Here is an 18,680-nt window from a genome sequence, read left to right on the forward strand (position 1 = left end):
TCTTTGTCTTGGTCATTCCCCTCAAACTTCCAGTAATGGTTACTTTCGAGGTTGCATTAAGCACAACACCTCAAAAGGCAAATAGTATTCTGCTTTTTAAGTTTTTGTGAATTCATGCATATGTAAATTTTTTTATTTTTTTTCTGGGAACACAGGGACATGGAGGTGAATAAGTGGTTCTAAACACTACGTTAGCTGACAATCACCAACATGCTGAAACTGAAAAGGATTCTGCTTTTAAAATTTTACAGTAAATGTACAACAATGGGGGCGGCATGGTGGTGCAGTGGTTGGCACTTTTGCCTCACACCTCTGGGACCCAGGTTCGAGTCTCTGCCTGGGTCACATGTGTGTGGAGTTTGCATGTTCTCCCCATGTCGTTGTGGGGTTTCCTCCGGGTACTCCAGTTTCCCCCCACAGTCCAAAAACATGCTGAGGCTAATTGGAGTTGCTAAATTGCCCGTAGGAGTGCATGCGTGAGTGAATGGTGTGTGTGTGCGCCCTGCGATGGGCTGGCCCAGTAGGATAAGTGGTTTGGAAAATGGATGGATGGATGGCTGTACAACAATCTTCAGGTTTGGAATAAATCAAATTTGATATTTCAGTTGACCTACATAAACCACCACAGCCCTGACAAACTGCATTCAGCAGATGCTTCTGATTTAGTGCACAATTTCTACTGCTGTTGTTAGGCCAAATACGGTATTTCTTGTAGCATTTATGGGACAGATGGCACAAAATTTCAAGTTTACAATGCAATAAACAAAAACTCAGGAATTTAAAACTTGTGAAGCCAGGAAACACTGATGTACATCTGGAGGTAACAGGACACAAGACAGTGTAATTCATTTCATATTGATAGTCATGTATTTTTGTTCAGTTTTTACCCTTTTTCCATGAACTATTAGCTCTGCATAGGTTACTGTAGCTTTAGCAAAACACAGCTTTATTTAACATGTTTTTTAGGCATTATGTGGTGATTAGTCCTGTATATGAGTTATTTAAAAAATGGGCATATCTGTTTTTGTTGCTGGTTTACAGCCAGTAGTGGAGGAATGCAACACTTGTTGGAAAAAACATTTTCACTGCCCTATTTCCCCAACCTTCAAGCCAGCACAGACGGCTGAGGCTGAGGCACGTACATGTCACGTACATTCCAGATGTTACACCCGTGGCCTCTGCACCTTCTGCTACAGATGTTACGCCCATAGTCCCTGCATCTATAGTATTGTCCATTGAAAGAATTGCTGTAGTGTCAATGGACTCTGCACCTTCTACAGTTTTGATTCAGCTGCCATCTACAGGTTCTCCTATTATGCTTGAACATTCATACTCCCTCTTACCGATGCCATCTAGAACTGAAGCACATCTGAAGACAGTGAAATGCCTTCATTGCAGTCTTACTTTATGCAGGACGAACCACACATATTAAGGAAGCCTGTGTCAAAATACATTACACAAACATCTCATTTAAAGTGTGTCTTTGTTGATGGAAAAAAATGGCGTATTTGCTGTACGGAAAAAGTGGCGATGGATTTTCGGTGCTATTACATGTACAGAGAAAAGCCTGGGGAACAGACCATCACATCATGTGTCAGAGGAATGTCTGCAATATCAGTTACTGGCTCAGTGGAGTGGAGCCACAGTACAGACGTTCCTCTACTTACAGTCTTCGTTCGTATATCTGAAAGTTCGTAAGTGCAAATTGTGTTCGATGGGCTCCTGTTTCCTTTTTCTGCGCGCTAATTCCGCCTAGTACGACTTCTGGCCGCTACTCCCGTCGCGCAGCAGCGTAGCGTGCGTACTCCCAGCATCCTAGTTCTTTGTACTTGTGTATACCCTTAAAATGATGTTGAATAACGACTTACGAACATTTCAAGTTACAAACGGCCGTTCAGAACGTAACTCGTTCGTAAGTAAAGGAGCGTCTTTATGTGTGAACATATCCAGTCACTAGATTATTGTAAAGATACTGCAGTTTAGGTGGGCTCTGAATTAAGCCGTTCTAATGGAAATGATGCCTATGAAGTTTTTTGGGAGTCCAGGGTTGCCGTCTGTGTAGAGACAGCAATCTGCCCAGAGGGCTCATGTGCCACTTTACGTGTTGGTTTGACTTAGGCAGATCATCATCACAGATTTGCCTGTCCATTCATGAGCCTGAAACTGAAGAATAATTGTAACCTACAATATCCAAACGAACACCTGGCATTGTGCATGCACTAAGCCTAGAACCTCCTGCCTCCATAATTGCATTGCAAAATTTGTTTCTGTTTCAAACACAGAAACAACTAATCAGGTCAGAGTTGCCTTCACTGCCAGTGTCCAGTACATTTACAAAGAAAAAACATCCCATCCACCTTGCAAAAAATGTAGTACAGATGAATAAAACTTCTTACCCAACAAAGTTTATGCCCCTGGACACAATGTGCCAGTTGTGCCCAGGTCACCCCACGCTAGAAGATGCTGGTTGTGAGCCTGATGGGTGTAATTGGCAGTATTTCAGTGACTAACAGTGTAGTAACATTGAACACTTGCTGATATGTGGTGATTTCACAATGACATATTTTTTGCAGGTATTTCAACGTACCACAGAACGTGTCCTCAGTGCTACATCATCTATAGGTACCAAGAGTGGAAAGATGGGCTTCACAGCTATAACATCCACATAGTTGTCACTCTAGAACTTTGCAATTTACAAAGTTAATGAATGATGTATTTTGGGGTAGCATATATATTGCATGCTTGGTTGCATGTCAAATTGTTTAAATGTTTTAATTTGTAAATTACATTGACAGTATTGAGGGGTTCGCGGTTTGGTCAGGAGGTCATGATGTGATTGTTTTGGTACATTTTGTTATGGATATTTGAATAAACGGGATTATTGCAGATGCAGTATTATGGCATAAACTGTATTTTAGCAGCAAGACAGCAATAAAAAGTAAATATATAAATGTGTAAACAATAGTAGCAGTAACTGGAGACTTCTATGGCACGGGGATGATGGTGGTGGCTTTGAAGTGTGTTGGAATGACAGTGATACTTAGAGAGATACTGAAGACGTCTGTAAGGACATCTGACAGCTGGTCTGCACGTCCCCTGAGCACACGACCAAGGAATGTCGTCTGGTCCAGCGGCCTTCTGTGTGTTGACTGAGCAGAGTTTTCCTCACATCAGCCATGGCCAGGTAGAGCACCTTGTCACTGGGGGGCAGGGTGGTCTTCCTCACTGCTGTGTCATTCTGTGCTTCAAAACACGCATAGAAGTGATTCAGAACATCTGGAAGGGAGGCCTTACCATCACAGAAGGTATAGATAGCCTATAGTTGGTGATGGCCTGGATGCCCTGCCATACGCGATGTACGTTCTCACTGTCTTGGAAGTGGCTATGGATTCTGAGTATGTGCACGCTTTGTCACTCCGATGGCCCAGGACAGGTTGGCCCTTAGGTCATCTGACCTAAAGGCAGTGTCTCAGGTTCTCAGCAGCGAACGCACCTCTGCAGTCATCCATGTTTTTTGGTTGGGGCGTGTGATGTCGTCTTGGAGACAGTAACGTCATCAATGCACTTTCTGATGTAGCCGGTCACTTACACCATGGACTCCTCCAGGTTGGTAGAGGTTCCAGCTTTCCGAAACATGTTCCAATCAGTGTGCTCAAAGCACTCCTGAAGTGCAGAGATGGCTCCTGGGGCCAGGTTTTCATCTGCTTCAGAATGGGCTTGGTACGTCGACCTCGGTTTGGAACTAGAGAGATGACTACAACTTAACGGGCCACCATCTAAGATTTCTCACTTTGTGGGACTGACTGACACCCACTACAATTATTCCTGTGTCAACTGTGGATTTCAAAAAGGTGTTTTCAGCTTGGCAGGCAAGTTCTTTTTATGTCCATTAACTTTTCTAAGTATATTCTGTATGCATTTGTGACATTTACAAGGAGCAACCACAAAACACCCCCAGAAGATGTTGAGGATTTTTAGAACTCCATTGATTGCTGATAGCAACTGCCTGTTTCTGGAGTTCTAAAGCAGCAATTAAAATGTGGGCACAGACTTGAACAGTTAGGCAACATCACTATCTGCTGTTGGGCAAGCTGTAATAGGTGAAGGCCTCATGCATGCTTTCATTGAGTACAGAGTTATTTTATTTGTGATTCATTTCATATGTAATTCTTTAAATTATACTTCTGTTTTCTTTGCAGCTCAAGTTGCACAACCCTCTGAAAAGCAGCATGACGACAATGGGTTAAATGCAGAGGGCACATTTTGTCGTTGTGCACTGTGGTGTGTCAACAATGGCAACTAATCACATTTCACTTCACATTTACATGACATGTAACAATGAATATTATCAAAAACGATATCTACTGCCGTTGAACTCCATGTATAGTGTTTTATGAAAATTCACGATTCTAAACTGATGAAGATAATCACAGCCGTGATATAGCCAATATGCAAATTGCCTCTTGTATGCACTTGTTTTTGATAAGTTGTTAGTGTGCATGTGTTTGCCCACATCTTGTGTGAACCATGTACAATTCTCGTGTGTCTCTAGTGCTGTGTAAATTACCCAACGTTTGTGTACCTGATGGTCCAACGTCCGACTATTTCTCCTTATGTGTGGGTTTGTTGCTCCTTGAGTGCCTGTCTTAGTCCTGCTAAGAACCTCGATTTTTAGCAGGTCTCAGGATACCTTGTGTATTTCAGAAGTGATCCCACTAGTGCTCCTGGGGTAGGTGCTTTCCATCATCATCTGGCAAATCTGCTCCAGCTCGGCAGAACTCAAGCAGGTTCAGAAGCAGTGGAATGCTGAGGAGGACGATGAGACCAGTAGCTCATCTACTGGTGCTGGAGAAGGGCACTGGGCACGCCACTGCCTGGAAGCCCACACCCGGGCAGACAAGCAGGGGATGCCAAAGCGAGAAAGGCTCCATCCGAGATGCACCAGACCCATGCAGTGCACCCACCCTGAAGCCCCTCTTGCCGGAGATGATGCCAGTGAACCCTGACTGCTCACCGGACATCTGTGACAAGCTGCGACCCTAGCCGTAGTCATGAGCAGCAGAGGCAGCAGGCAGAAGCTCAAGCATGAGGAGCTGTGAGGCAACTAGGAGACCTGACTAGCCCAACAGCGCCGTGAGCTAGATGAGCAGCGGGAACGAGACCAGCAAGACCGGAAACTGTGTGGCTGTGTGAGTCTGTGGAGCTGGCCAGCTGGGAATAGGAGCACAACCGCCTGGCGTGTCTGGCCGAGGCAGCATTCCATGGCCATGAGACTATACTGTTCAGCCTGGAAGAGACGTGACATGGTTTAAAAACCCAGCAGGCCCAGAAGTGCCGTGAGCTGCAGGAGGGAGAGGCCACAATGTGGAACCACAAGCAGGCATGCCTCACTCCGGAGACCCAGCTGATGGCAGACCTCCACAAGTGGCGGGAGGAGGAGGCCCGCATGGCACGCCCGCAGGAGGCTACCCATGTTTCGGTGCAGGAGCAGTAATGCAGGGCTGCCCAACCCTGTGAGCAGGAGGCCCCGCAGCAGGACCAGCCATCTGTACAACATCTGGGCGCCACTATGTAGGGTAGACAAAAGGGCCGGGGCCTGGAGGAAGGTGCACTGCCAGCCATCCATGGCTGCTCTGTGTGCTGGCTGTGGGAGTCATTGGGAGTGGTGTGGCCTGGGCAGAAGGAGCCCTCTGGCAGGGTGACCAGATCCACCCAAGCCATGCAAAAACGAAGGGTGAGCGGCTGGCAGATCGGACACACCAGCACCCACCAGCAGCTAGCCATGCCAGTGCTGGGAGGGGGCTAACAGCTCTGTCATTAGAGGCGATGCCCCGACGGCTGCCACCAGGCTAGGGACTTGCTTCGAAACTGAGGTGGGGACTGGGGGTGGTGGTCACCAGGACAGATAACCTTTGAGGAGGGAGCAGTGTAGTGCTGGCGGGGTGTGCATGTCCCTGTATACCCCGCAAGTAACTGTAAATAGCCCCTTGTATTTGTGGTCGGTAAGTTGTATTTCCGTATTGTCACGCATGTGTTTGTCCGTGTCTGACATGAACGATGTACGATCCTTGTGTGTCTCTAGTATTGTGTAAATTAGCCACGGTGTGTGTGCCTGGCCGTCTATCGTCTGACCTCCCTGTGCTTCCCTTTTATGTTTAGGTTTGGTGCTTGTTGGGTGCCTGTCATAGTCCTGTTAAGGACTGCAATTGAAGAAGCGTGTTTTTCCCGGCAAGCAAGTCTCCTGGTTCCTCACTGGTCTTGAAATGCTTCAGTCTGCCCAGCACTACAGTATTTAGGTTTGACAGTATATAACCAATAGCTCTCCAAATTCCCTCTGAATATACTAAATCTGACAGATTTTCTGCATAAAACTATAAAAAATTAATCTCAATGACTTTGCACAAAAAAAAAAATATTGTAATTAAAAACATATGCTAGTTACCTCTGTATTGCACCAGCCACTCATCCAGTTATTTCCAGGCCAGGATGATACATTAGGGGGGGGTCACTTATCCCTGACATTCCGGAAACGCCTAGCTTGTTGGTTGCCCGCTGCGATGCTCTCGAGGCTCAGCCTTCAAAAGGAATACTAGCATTTAGTGCTTCAAATCTCTCCCTGGGCTTGACGGACAGAAAAATGGGTCTACCTGTTTCCTTGTTCCAGAGGCTGCCGACAGCCTTCCCACTGGACTTGAATCCCCGTTCTGTAATCCGAGGTAGGTGTGCAGTTCTGTGGTTTCTTGCATGCACCACCTGTCACTGTACGGCTGACTCCTTTGTCAGTGCATGATATTTCCTCGATGGAGGGAGGAAAAACAAGCATAAAAGTACACAAAATGTCTGCCGAGTATTACTGCAATATATCAGCCCAGGTGTCATCTTCATAACGGACTTGGCAGACCTCCACTCTGGTCCCTGGGGAAATGGTGCAGAGGACCATGAAATTTCTCCTTGACACTCTCCAGGTCTGTGTAGTCAGGAGTCCTCGCTTTCGGATGGCTGTTCAAGCACATCTTCTTCCTCACTTGTGATATCTTCTGTGCGCTCTCGCTCTACACAGGTTTCAGAGTAGCACAGCCACCGACCAGCTCTTCTGCCAAGTAGTGTGCCATCGTTTGCTGTGTGCAGGAATGAGCCTGCAGCCTGGTGAGTCACGCTTATACATGTGCGTGACCAGACCCCTGTGTCTTTTACTCCATGCTATGTTATGAAAAGTGCCTGTTTCTGCATTGCGTTTTCTGAAGGTGCAGGGGTGAAGGGCTGTGTTATATCATAGGTTTGCAGACCTCAAGGCCATACTCAAGGCTAACCAATTCTCCATAAGACATTTCAGATATGGACAATAGACCAGCTACAATTTTGGTTTTTAAAATCAGACTGAAAATCTTTAGATTTTTTTTATTTACATTTTATTAAAATTTGTATAATTTTGGTTATCTCCAAAGGGAACCAGTTTTTATAAAATCTTTATTTTAATAAAAGATACAAGACAATACCAATGGGACAAAGGCATGACGCAGCAGTCCAAAGAATTGCTTCTCTCTATTTGGATTTCTTGAACCATTTATGCAGTTATGTCACTTTAGGGAAGCCGTTTACAGTTTAAAATTAAAAGAATTGAAAAGATGACACTGGGTACTTTTCTACTCTCAGAGCAAGACGACATCTGTAGGTTCCAGACGGCCCCTAAACACGTAGCGAAGTTACATTGCCATCGTGAGCTATACCAGAAATGTCATTTGACTGAATTATTACTTTTATAGAATTTGGTCTTTTTAGAGGTGTTCAGATTTTTCATTACAGAATGAAATTTTAGGGTATTTTATGGACATCCCCCAAACAGGGGGGGCAAGGGGAGAATTTCTCACTCCGACATGACACACGCATTCTCTTTTCTTGAGGTAAACTAGAGCCAAATTGGTGGCTCAGTCTGTGATAACAATTCTGTTCAAATTTACTATGCTTAAATTGAGCTGCAAACGCCAACTGGGGTCTCTGTTACACCCTAACAGGGGGTGAGGGTATACAGAATGTAGTGTAAATAATTCAAGGAAAGCAAATATGAGGCTGCAACACTATTTATTTTGCAGGAAAATACAAAGTTTGTCTGGCCCACTTGGGCTCGTCTGTTAGGCTAGATGGGTCTGTTATGTCAGTTGTAAAACAGCTCCTTTATCTCATTCAGCTTTCAAAAACGAAAATGTCTAACACTCAAGTTACTGCCTGAAAGATCATCTTTTGTTATTTTTAACCAACCAAAGACAGCTGTGCTCAGTAGAGCCAGAAAGCAGGACCCAGGAGCAGAGCCATGCAGGAGAAACCAGAAAGAGCTGCTCCAGACAGAAGGTGGGGTGGTGGGGGGCAGCTCAGACCACGTGTTTGGCTGCCCAGTCAACAGTAATGAGGTAGAGAAGTGTCCTCGTCTCAGGACCGATGTTTTCATATGCTCTCCAGTCAGAAGGGCCCCGAAGGGTGAACAGGCTATGCAGAGGGAGGAGCCCGCGTGCCGATACTAGGGAGACAGTCATTACACCCACGTTATGTGCACTACACTGGCTTCTCCCCCTATGGACAAACAGGAAGGCATAAAGACAGACAGACAGACACACCCACCCCTAGGCCATTGTGAGCAGGCAGGCAAAGAAAACCATCTATGATGACTGGGCATAAACACCAGGTCAGGGCAGCAAAGCCGTGTGTGTGAGACCAAGTACTCAGGGTCTAACCAGTCCTTTCCGCACTCTTCACCTAAGTTATAAGGCAGGCAAATACCTCTCCGCTGTTTGGTTTAGTACTGTGTCCACAGAGTGCACATACTGTATTCTACATGACTGCCCGGTTCATCACTGTCCACGTGGGGGGGGGGGGGGAGATTCTGGCCCCAGGGCTGCTGTATTACTGAGAAATGACTATGAGGCTGAGCCAAGCTAACCTCCCCCTGCACGCACGCACGCACGCACGCACGCACGCACGCACGCACGCACGCACGCACGCACGCACGCACGCACGCACGCACGCACGCACGCACGCACGCACGCACGCACGCACGCACACACGCACACACACACACACACACACACACACAGAAGCCTTCAGGCATCCTCATTTATCCAGTCATACATAATACAGCAAGATTACTGTTTGGGATAAAGACAAAACTGTTTGGGATAAAGCTTATACAATCTCAGGTGAGATAAAGAGGAGGATGGCTGGGGGAACACACTACCACTGGTGGTCATACCATGTCACATTCACTGGAGGACTCAGCCACTCAAACTTACTGAACATTCAAGATGGAAACTAGCATTAAAATAAGTCTTGAAAATAAGATCTTTTAAAAAGAAAAGATTTAAATTTTTTTCCAACTGAAGACAAGATGTAAGATATTAAAGCTTTACATACAAGGCTGCTAGTAACATCAAAAAGCTATAAATGGCCATTTTCAATAAAAGCAAAAATATTATATCACACACCCCCCCCCCCGCTTCAGACATGCTGCTTTCTCCAGAACAGGGCAAATCCTTATGTAGATGGGCAGAGCTCTATGCAGAGTGGCGTGATTGGCTGACCGGAGGTGGTCAGAGCTTTGGCAAGGCCTGAGGGGGCAGGCTGTTGGCCGCATACCTCTAGCCTCTCAGCAGACAAGGTGGGTGGGTGCATTGGGGGGGGGCAAGTTGGGTGGGCAGAACAGACCGGTCCTCACATCGACTCAAACTCATCAATGCGCTGCTTGGTGTTGCCCTGCCGGATCTGTCGGAGGGTTTTGTACTTGTCCCGGCCAGCACGAACGTTCTCCGCATGCAGCACGTCATTCTGGGTTTTCTTGGTGTCGTCGCGAGCCTGGGCCAGCTCTGAGCTCAAAGCCTGGAGGGAGTGCAGAGTGCGATGGAAAACAAGCATTTCACTTTTACTAGTGAGAATGCATCACCATTCAGTACACAAGTGCCTGAAATACCCATATGGTCCACTAGGACCGTGTATTTACACAGAACATTCCACCAGTCCCATGTCAATCTTGGTCAAAAAGTGTTGCAACTATATCCTAGATGACTCTAGCCATACTCAGAAATCAGTTATACCAGGGCTGCCCAACCCTGCTCCTGGAGATCTACCATCCTGCAGAGTTTAGACACAGCCCTAATTTATATAGATAATCAGGCCCTTCAGTAATATCTCAGCATTAGAGCCAGCTTAGCTTCAGCGGAGTTGAATAATACTAGGTCAGGAGGTGTACCTGCAGCTGCTTCTTGACGCGCTCATTTTTCTGCGCCTCGGTGAGGCGCTCCTCCTCGCTGCGGTGGTCGGTGACACCATCACTGGACAGCTCGGCACTGGCCTCTGCACTGTTCTCATCCTGCTCGTCGTGCTCATTCTCAGCAGGGGCGGGTGCGGCTGGCCGTGCAGTCATCACATTCTTCAGCTCATCCTTGATCTTCTCCAGGTCATCCTGGGCTGACAGGGCCTGAAGGACATGTGCAAAGACCCAAGATGTCCAAATCCAACCAATACAGCAGAACATTTCAGGACAGCTGAGATCACACCGCCAGACATTTACATAGCACATCTTGTGACACTGAGAATTCATGACTAGAGAGGCGTGCCCCGCTTCTGCGGCACTGTTTACTTTGTGCTGCCACTCGTTTGCTTCATCCTCCTTCTTCTTCTTGGACTCCTCCAGCAGAGCGATCTTGGCAGTGAACTCTCCCAACTCAGCTGCCTGCAAACATCAGAGAGACACTGGGATGGTTCAAGTTTTAAAAAGGACTCTAGCATTACCTGAATCTCTAACAGGCTCAGTACAAACTGCACTAACTAGCTGATAAGAACATTCCAGCACCAGGTTAGGTTTGGTGTCAGGACACGCTGCTGCTGCCGCCCACCATCGCCCCTCCCCCCTCCTCACCAGCTGCTCCTGGTTCTTCAGCTGGTCTGCCGCTTGTTTGGCCAGGGCCGCCTTGGCCTCCTCCGCAGCCTGGCGCTCCCGCTCTAGCCTGTCTGCTTCTTCATGGGCTCTCTTCCTCTCCTGGTCCAGCTCCAGGGCCCTGCGCGTCTGCTCCTCCAACTCTGCCAGGCAGCATGCGCACCATCAGTCATGGTCATCCCCCCACAAGCCACATCCACCCCAGCAAGAAACGCCCACCCACATGGTCAATCAATGGCAGAGGCACTTCCACATCTACTGAAAAAGATCCTTTAGAGTGGGATGCTGTACAAATCTCAGGGACTTCATTCAAGACACATGCAGAACATATATTCAGCATTGCATGCTGTAGCTGTAATGACTCATGGAAATCTTGACTATTCAATGAATGACTTTGGGTATTAATGCTTTGAAATGAAGGGGAGGAATTAAGTTAACCAAGATTAGGTCGGGGCACAAAGACTCCCAACTTAGAGCCCTTGTGACATGAGCACATGCATGAGCAGCTGGGAGACGGCACTTACTCATACAGCGACACACTAAAAGCATCCCCACATGCCCTACGTTGTATGGCGGGTGACGCGCACATGGTTAGCAGCATTTAGCACCTTTCTGTGCCTTCATCGTCTGTTCCTCTATCTGCCTCAGCCGCTCCATCAGCTCCTCTTTCTCTCGCTCTATTCTCTCCTTTTCTTTCTCTGCATGCTCCCGTTTCTTCTTCTCGTTCTCTAGCTGTGCTCTGGATGGGAGGAGAAAAGAATTACAGTTTGGCACAGCAGAGGTCGCCTGTTGCAGCAGTGGACGCAAGTAGCACCTGTACATGAGCACAGCCGATGTCCCCTGGCTCAGTGCTGCGTTTGTCACCTATGAAGTGCTGCATAGCTGGGCTTCTGCTTACAGCCACTTCAGCCATGTACTTGGAACCCAGCCCTCCTCTTGGCTGCCTCACATGATCAGCAGAATCACAGCCTTTCCAACACTGCATCTTAGTCTTGGAACAATCCCGCTTGACATTACAAATAGGGGGTGCGGGCATTTCTGCTCCAACGCAACAGGTGCATTCCTATAGAACCATGTGCTATGGAAAATTATACGATAAAAACAGGGCTCATGGATAGAAAGAGGGAAAAACAGCTAGAGGCAAATGACTTACAACCCAATGCATTAGTCACCTTGCTCAAAATGTTTTATAAGACGAAGTTATTGAGCATTAAAGCTTTTCTTTAAGTTGGCACCAGTACACAGACAATTTCTTATAAACTTGTTTGCCTATATTTAAGGCTTTGGAACAGATTTAGTGAATCAGTACAATACCATTCACATCTAGATTGTCAGAAAAAGTAAAAAACAAATTCTAGTAAGCTGATTGTATATTTGGGCTGAACCCATTTCATTCATTTTTATAACTGAGGATTACTTTTATTGATTATTTTTGCAATTAATCAGGTAATTGTTTTTAAAGTAATTTGTTCAAGTGTGAGTAACACACAAAGATCCACCCCTGTTTTGTATATTAACTGCCATACTGCATCTGTATATACTGCCAAGGTAAACATCGATTGACACGTTTAAAAAGTGAACATGCAGGCGGCCCATGAGAAAGTTCAAAATGCTGTCAGTGGTGAAAGAAACCCCCCTCTGGAAATAAGATTAAGTTTTATTACAATTTTTCAGTCTCCTTAAAAACTGAAAATTACCTGTGGTCAGGTTAAAAATCAGGTCAGCTAAACTTTATAAAAAGAGATATTAAAATATTTAAATGTACACATTAAATATTACTCAGACCAAATCTGAAGTTTATTGCACATTTATGCTGTCCACACAATTCAGAACATACAAAAAAAAATCTGTTAAAATGTTTTAAAATATGGCAATACACACTGCCCCTGTTTGTAGTTAGCACAGTAATCTGCTAGCAGTAGCCTCTAGCATAATTAACTGCTAACAGTTAGGTCACCCACTTGATTTATTCAACAATATTAAGACAATCATATTTTTTCATCCTACTAGAGGACAGGATGAAAAATTTGCTGAATTAGCAGTTTGGAACCTTTCAACAAATGCTAAGGGCAAATTTTAACATGATCAAACTCAGCGGTTTATAGCGACACTGCAACAAAATTTTCTGTGATGGATATCAATAGCACTACTGGCTTCTTCCAGCTACCTTTGCAATTGAGGTTAACTTATAAAACAGTGAATAGTGAAAGGAAGTGGTAGAAAATGAGAAGATCATATTCAGACAATGTCGTCAGTTACCAATATCGTTGTTATATTGCCCAGCCCTATATGCAAGGGATGAGAATGTGTACAAGCCAGCAAGAGTGTCACACCACATCTTTCCCCTATTCACCAACTGCATATTATCAAATTCTTGTTTTGGAAACACATGTAATAGCAAAACTGCCTGTATATTAGTTTTTGCATGTATTGAGTGTCTCCTGTCAGATTTTAACAACTAATTATTAGGTGATATCAGTCCATTCCTCATATTTATGGACATGCATGAACATATTGATGAAATCTGAACTGCGTGATTAGGTTGGATATTATAATTTCATAGACATTTGCAAAAAGTCACAAAAAATTCTGTGGGATTTCAGCGAAGTACAGCAGCTACACAGTGGTGTTACCAGTTACATACGTAAAATACTTCCCCATTTGGAAAAAAGGCTTTTAATAAAGGGATAGCAGCTCCTGGACCTGCTCATCTATATGCCTTGTACACTGTGAATGCTTACCTTCATGCTTGTATAAACACCTCAGCTAATAGGAACAGGTGAAAGTGTGTCACCAATCCCCATCAAGATTGTCCTTGGGGAGATTCCACCATTTTCGCTGGTGTCTTGTTGCATTAATACCAATCAACAGTACCCTCTGCTGGCAAATCTAAGTAACAGTGCTGTGCTGGTACTGCACTCAGCAAAGACCTAAACTGGCTCACATGATGCAGTCTGGCTGCTGTGTAATACAAGCTTCAGTGGCCCATACCTCTCCAGCTGTTTCTGGTGCCTCTCTTCCCGAGCCTGGGCCTTCATCTGCTGGACCTCGATGGTGTCTGGTTTCCTCCTCCGCATGTAGAGTTCATGGTTCCCCATGCACAGTGCCAGGATGCGTTTATTGATTCGCAACCGTGGCGCATAGAAAACGAAATCCTGGGAAACGAGATAACCGTGAACACTTTGCTGGCAATTCAGTGCATTCCAGCAATGCAGTCACAAAGCTAATCAGGTACTTCAGAGGCTTCAGGATGAAAACTTGCAAACAAAACCGATCATTTTAGCCATCAAACTAGCACTAAAAGGTAACTACTAGAACTGATTCCATTACAAACTGAGATTCTTCAAGATGATAATCACCAGGAAAAACCATTACTGAAATTTTGCTGTTCACATTTGGTACTGCGAATATATTTACCCAGTTGCACGCAGCTGATTTTGTTAAGGGACTTGCATGCATGAGTTTGGCACAGTGCCATCATGAATCAGTAAGCGTATGCAAAGACTTGTCCTGCAACATCTCAATTTAAAATCACGACTAACCGCAAGTGCGTGAAATGTAAAATTTCATTTAATATACTTACGTTTCTAAACAAATTGAACTATTTACACCATTTTAAAACTCAGGTTTCATCTCACACGATGTCTTGCACTTTTCCTTCTTGCACTCAATGCCAGTTGCCTTAGTCTGCTGGATATCTAATGGACATCTTCAATGCATTGGCAACTCTGCCCGGTCACATTTAACTAAAAGTGATCGAGAGCCAATTTGCCTCCAGTCTTTTTATACATTTTTATAAAAAAAAAATTTATACACAAAAATATGGAGCAATTTGTACACGTGATAAGGGTTTTGCATATTTGTGGGGCATGTTTCATTTATGAACTTCCCTCCTGTTTATTTGTGGATTTTTGTCCAATTCATACCAAGAAAAAGAATCAAATATATCCAGATATATTAGCCACAAATATGTATTTTTATATTATATGAAACCAACAAAAACGGATTTGTAGGCCTTGAAAGGGGTTTTGCATATTTGTGAATCACGCTACATTTGTGGTCATTTACTTGTGGATTTTTGTCCAATTCGTACAGCAGCTGAGCTGTAGAAAAAAATCCACAAAGGAGGTGCATATCATATCGGGATGTGAGATTTTGGTCGTATCGCACAGCCTTACTCGTGAGAGTGTTGCAGAATATGAGGAACAATTGAGGCAGATTTGATTGGAGCATTCTATGCTGAAGTATGACAATGATATCCATATAGGCACAGATATGCCTATAAAAACTGCCTTCCCCAATGGACTTAAAGCTGAAGTGGCTAAAGCTCTTAAAATGAAATATGAAGACTGGGAAAGCATTGGGGCTACATTTTATCAGATTGTTGAGTGGGCGGTGAAAATTGCGTAAAATCAAGAAGTAAAACTCAGAGCTTTGTATGCTCAGGAATTAAGCCCAAGTTCAAATAAGAGTTCCAGGGATGAAAGCTGGAAACATTGACATGCATGGTTTATATTGGCAAAGTGTCAGTATTGCCATAAACCTGGACACATGAATGCAAGCAAAAGCTCAGAGATCAAAACAGAGATGACAACCTGGACAAAAGATTTCAACAGTTCAGCACAGATAAGAAACAAGCACTTCTTTATGCTGTTTAAGCAGAGCACTGCACTCTGCAGACATGCAAGCGGTAGCCCTTTCAAATTCAGGTGGACTTTTGTGTGCACAAAATTAAACAGTACAATTAATTTCTTATTGGATATCAGAGCCTAATTGACTGTGATACCCATACTGCTTGCCAAGAAATTTATCAATTCTTTTTAGCAATGATCAACTGAAAGGCAGTGGAGCTGGAGGTGTACACATCATTAAGAAAAATTGAACATCTCAATGTGTATTGCATCTCATGAAATGAAAGCACAAATTTGGGTTGGGGAAAGTGGGCAGCCTTTATTAGGGATGGACGCGTTATAGGCAATAACAAGGGTTGTAGACTCATCCTTAGTCTTTGAAGAAGGTAGAGTAACATGGAACCTGAGGAGGCCTGAGAAGATGGCCTTACAGAAACACCCAGTCTGGTCAGAGGACAAGGATGACTGGACTGTTACAAATGCCACCTGCATCATTCACTGGAAAGGCACCACATGGTACAAGGCAATACCCTTTCAGCAAGGATTCTATCCAAGGAATCAGGTTTATTGTACAAAAGCTTGAAAAACATGGAATCTTGGTAAAAAGAATGCATCCAATAGTCCAGTCTGCCTGGTTAAGAAAGCTAATGATTCAAAGCAACTAACAGTGGACTATTAAGCCACTAAGTTTATTGACAAACTGACCTCTTGTAGGTAACCCTAAAACCATCTTCAAGTGTTTGAAACCTGAACATGAATGGTTCTCTTATAAACATGGCTAATGGCATTTGGTCAGTCCTACTAGCACCTGAATCACGACCATGGCTAGCCTTGATTGTTGTTGGACAACAGTAACAATGGAATTCCACAATACCCCTACTGTTTACCACCAAGCTCTCAGGATGCATTGGACTTCAGCTAACATGCCACATGCAATATTAGAAATGATACAGTACATGGATAATATACCGACTGTCTCAGAGACAGAACAAGAACATGAGGATGTCAAGGTCCTGTTGGATTACCTACTCTAAGGGACACAAACCAGCATGGAAAAGGCTCAGATTATGGGATGTCATCTACTTGGGGCAAAACATATCCAAACACGAAAGGACTATAACTCAGTCGAACAAAGGCAATAAGAGAAACACCTGAACCCAACACTGTCTGACAATTGAGGAAATTCTTGGGACTACGTAATACGACAGAACCTGGGGATACTCACACTCAGACTGCTCAGTCCCTATTATGACCTACCAAAAGGGAACCCAGATCCAAAAGAAGAGATCCTACTTCATGAGGAAGCCTGCGCAGTGTGAAAAAGGCTAAGTGAAGCAACTGAACTGGGAAAACCTGATATAGGAAGAGCTTTCACTTTTGGTGAATGAGAAAGATGAGTACATGACACCAGTACTAACACAGGAACATGGGGGGTGAGCAAAGACCAGTGAGTTACTATTCAGCAAAACTAGACAATGTGGCTTTGGTCCTTGTCTGAGAGCAGTGCAAGCAGTCTAGTGCTGGATTAAAGGAAGTGAAATGTCCACATGCTAGGCACACCTTGCTGACAATGAACAGAGCAAGTTACCGCAAGCAGATGGGGAATCTGGCCAGCAGTATTAGAAGCAAGCAACATCATCGAGAAAGCTAGTGTGTCAAATCCCTCCACAATGATGACACCTGCAGAGGCTAATGAAGATAACCACACATGTGAGGAGATTGTCACCACTCTGGAAAATGACCAGTACTAAAAAACTCCACTTCACAGCCCCGATCTAAATTCTATTTACAGATGGAACATCAACTGTGGAAAATGGCATAAGGAAAGCAGGAGTGGCTGTAACCCCATATTTGCAATTCATTTCAAACTGCAAATCTTCTAATAGCCTTGTAGACCCAATTCCTATAGAACCCCTTCAGGAGACTGCACCATTCAGCACATTTACATGCACAGTTAAGTCGAGACATGTTTATAGCTCGACTAGAGTATTTAATTGGACTACTGTTCTTGTCCCAGTATACAAGCACAGGAAGGGAATCGATTTATTGACTGAAGCATGTCTGACTCCACTACAATAGGTGGTGAATTGGGCTCCTTTCAGCTTGTTAATATTGTTCTTTTTCCAGTTTACCTATTATGTCACAGATTAATGTTTTTTTTTTTTTTTTTTTTACATGGAAGTGTGGACAAATTAAGTGACAAAAGCTTTAACTGAGATCTGGTCAGAAGAACAGATTTAACAAGAGCAGAACAGCATAAGAAATGAAGTAGGGCTGCCGCGATTAATTGATGTAGTGGATAATGTCGACGCTGAAAATGCATCAACATCAATATTTCAAAGCGATGCAACTTATTTTAATGAAATTCCCACTATGATTTCTAAAATGTCTTCATTTAAGATCACTAGATAATTATGGATGTAGTTCAAATTATAACAAAACAAAAAAGTGGTTTTACACCACGCAGAGTTCGATGACGTACTACACGGGCACCAGCACAATGCACGAGCGCCTGAAGAGAACACACACAGGCGCAATTCTGGACCACCAGAATAAGTAAGGACAACCCTAAGTGTTCCGTAAAACAGTCGATAGATTAATCCAGAGAAAAATAGTTATTAGTGGCAGCCCTAAATAAAGTATTTTGCATAATACTATGACAGCACAGTCCAGGAAAGTATTCAAGTATTACAATGTGATTTTATTGTAATAAATAGTGGGGTATTTATAAAACAAACAGGATTGTCACAAACCCATCTAGGAGTGACTTGAACAGCAAGGATGAAAATGATTATGATCGTCTTGGAGAACACATGCAGTGCTCATGCAAAAGCAGCGGAGTTAAATTTTAAACTGATTTTTAAAAATATGATAGATAATCTTGAAAAGGAATAATCAATTTTTGTTAGTGTCGCTTTAGTTTGAGATATAGAAGTTTGTTCACATGGTCACATGACATCAGGTCACATACCACCATTTGCATCTGATTTTGACCAAACCAGTCGTAATTGTTTGCAGCCCTTAAAAATGTCTACTGTTGTTTTTCAGTTATAGCTCATGGTTTATGCCATTACATGATCAAGGTATAGGGCTCATGCTCACACTTCTTATGTAAACAAAAGATGGAA

At 44.1% G+C, this 18,680-nt stretch overlaps 1 protein-coding gene across 3 annotated transcripts in view; it reads right to left on the bottom strand.

The window, feature by feature from the left end:
• Positions 1 to 8,062: 8,062 nt before the first annotated feature.
• LOC125709644 (radixin) overlaps positions 8,063 to 18,680 on the bottom strand; it is a 37,652-nt gene continuing 27,034 nt past the window's right edge. For all 3 annotated transcript variants that reach the window (XM_048978302.1, XM_048978303.1, XM_048978304.1), the window contains 6 exons: positions 13,913 to 14,076; positions 11,530 to 11,660; positions 10,904 to 11,064; positions 10,625 to 10,717; positions 10,235 to 10,462; positions 8,063 to 9,864 (listed from right to left, as the gene is read on the bottom strand). In XM_048978302.1, coding sequence (XP_048834259.1) covers positions 9,700 to 9,864; positions 10,235 to 10,462; positions 10,625 to 10,717; positions 10,904 to 11,064; positions 11,530 to 11,660; positions 13,913 to 14,076 — 942 coding nt within the window. In that variant the 3' untranslated portion in view covers positions 8,063 to 9,699. The remainder of the gene's footprint in view (positions 9,865 to 10,234; positions 10,463 to 10,624; positions 10,718 to 10,903; positions 11,065 to 11,529; positions 11,661 to 13,912; positions 14,077 to 18,680) is intronic.

Source organism: Brienomyrus brachyistius, chromosome 16 (genome assembly GCF_023856365.1).
Source record: "Brienomyrus brachyistius isolate T26 chromosome 16, BBRACH_0.4, whole genome shotgun sequence".
Taxonomy (NCBI): Eukaryota; Metazoa; Chordata; class Actinopteri; order Osteoglossiformes; family Mormyridae; genus Brienomyrus; species Brienomyrus brachyistius.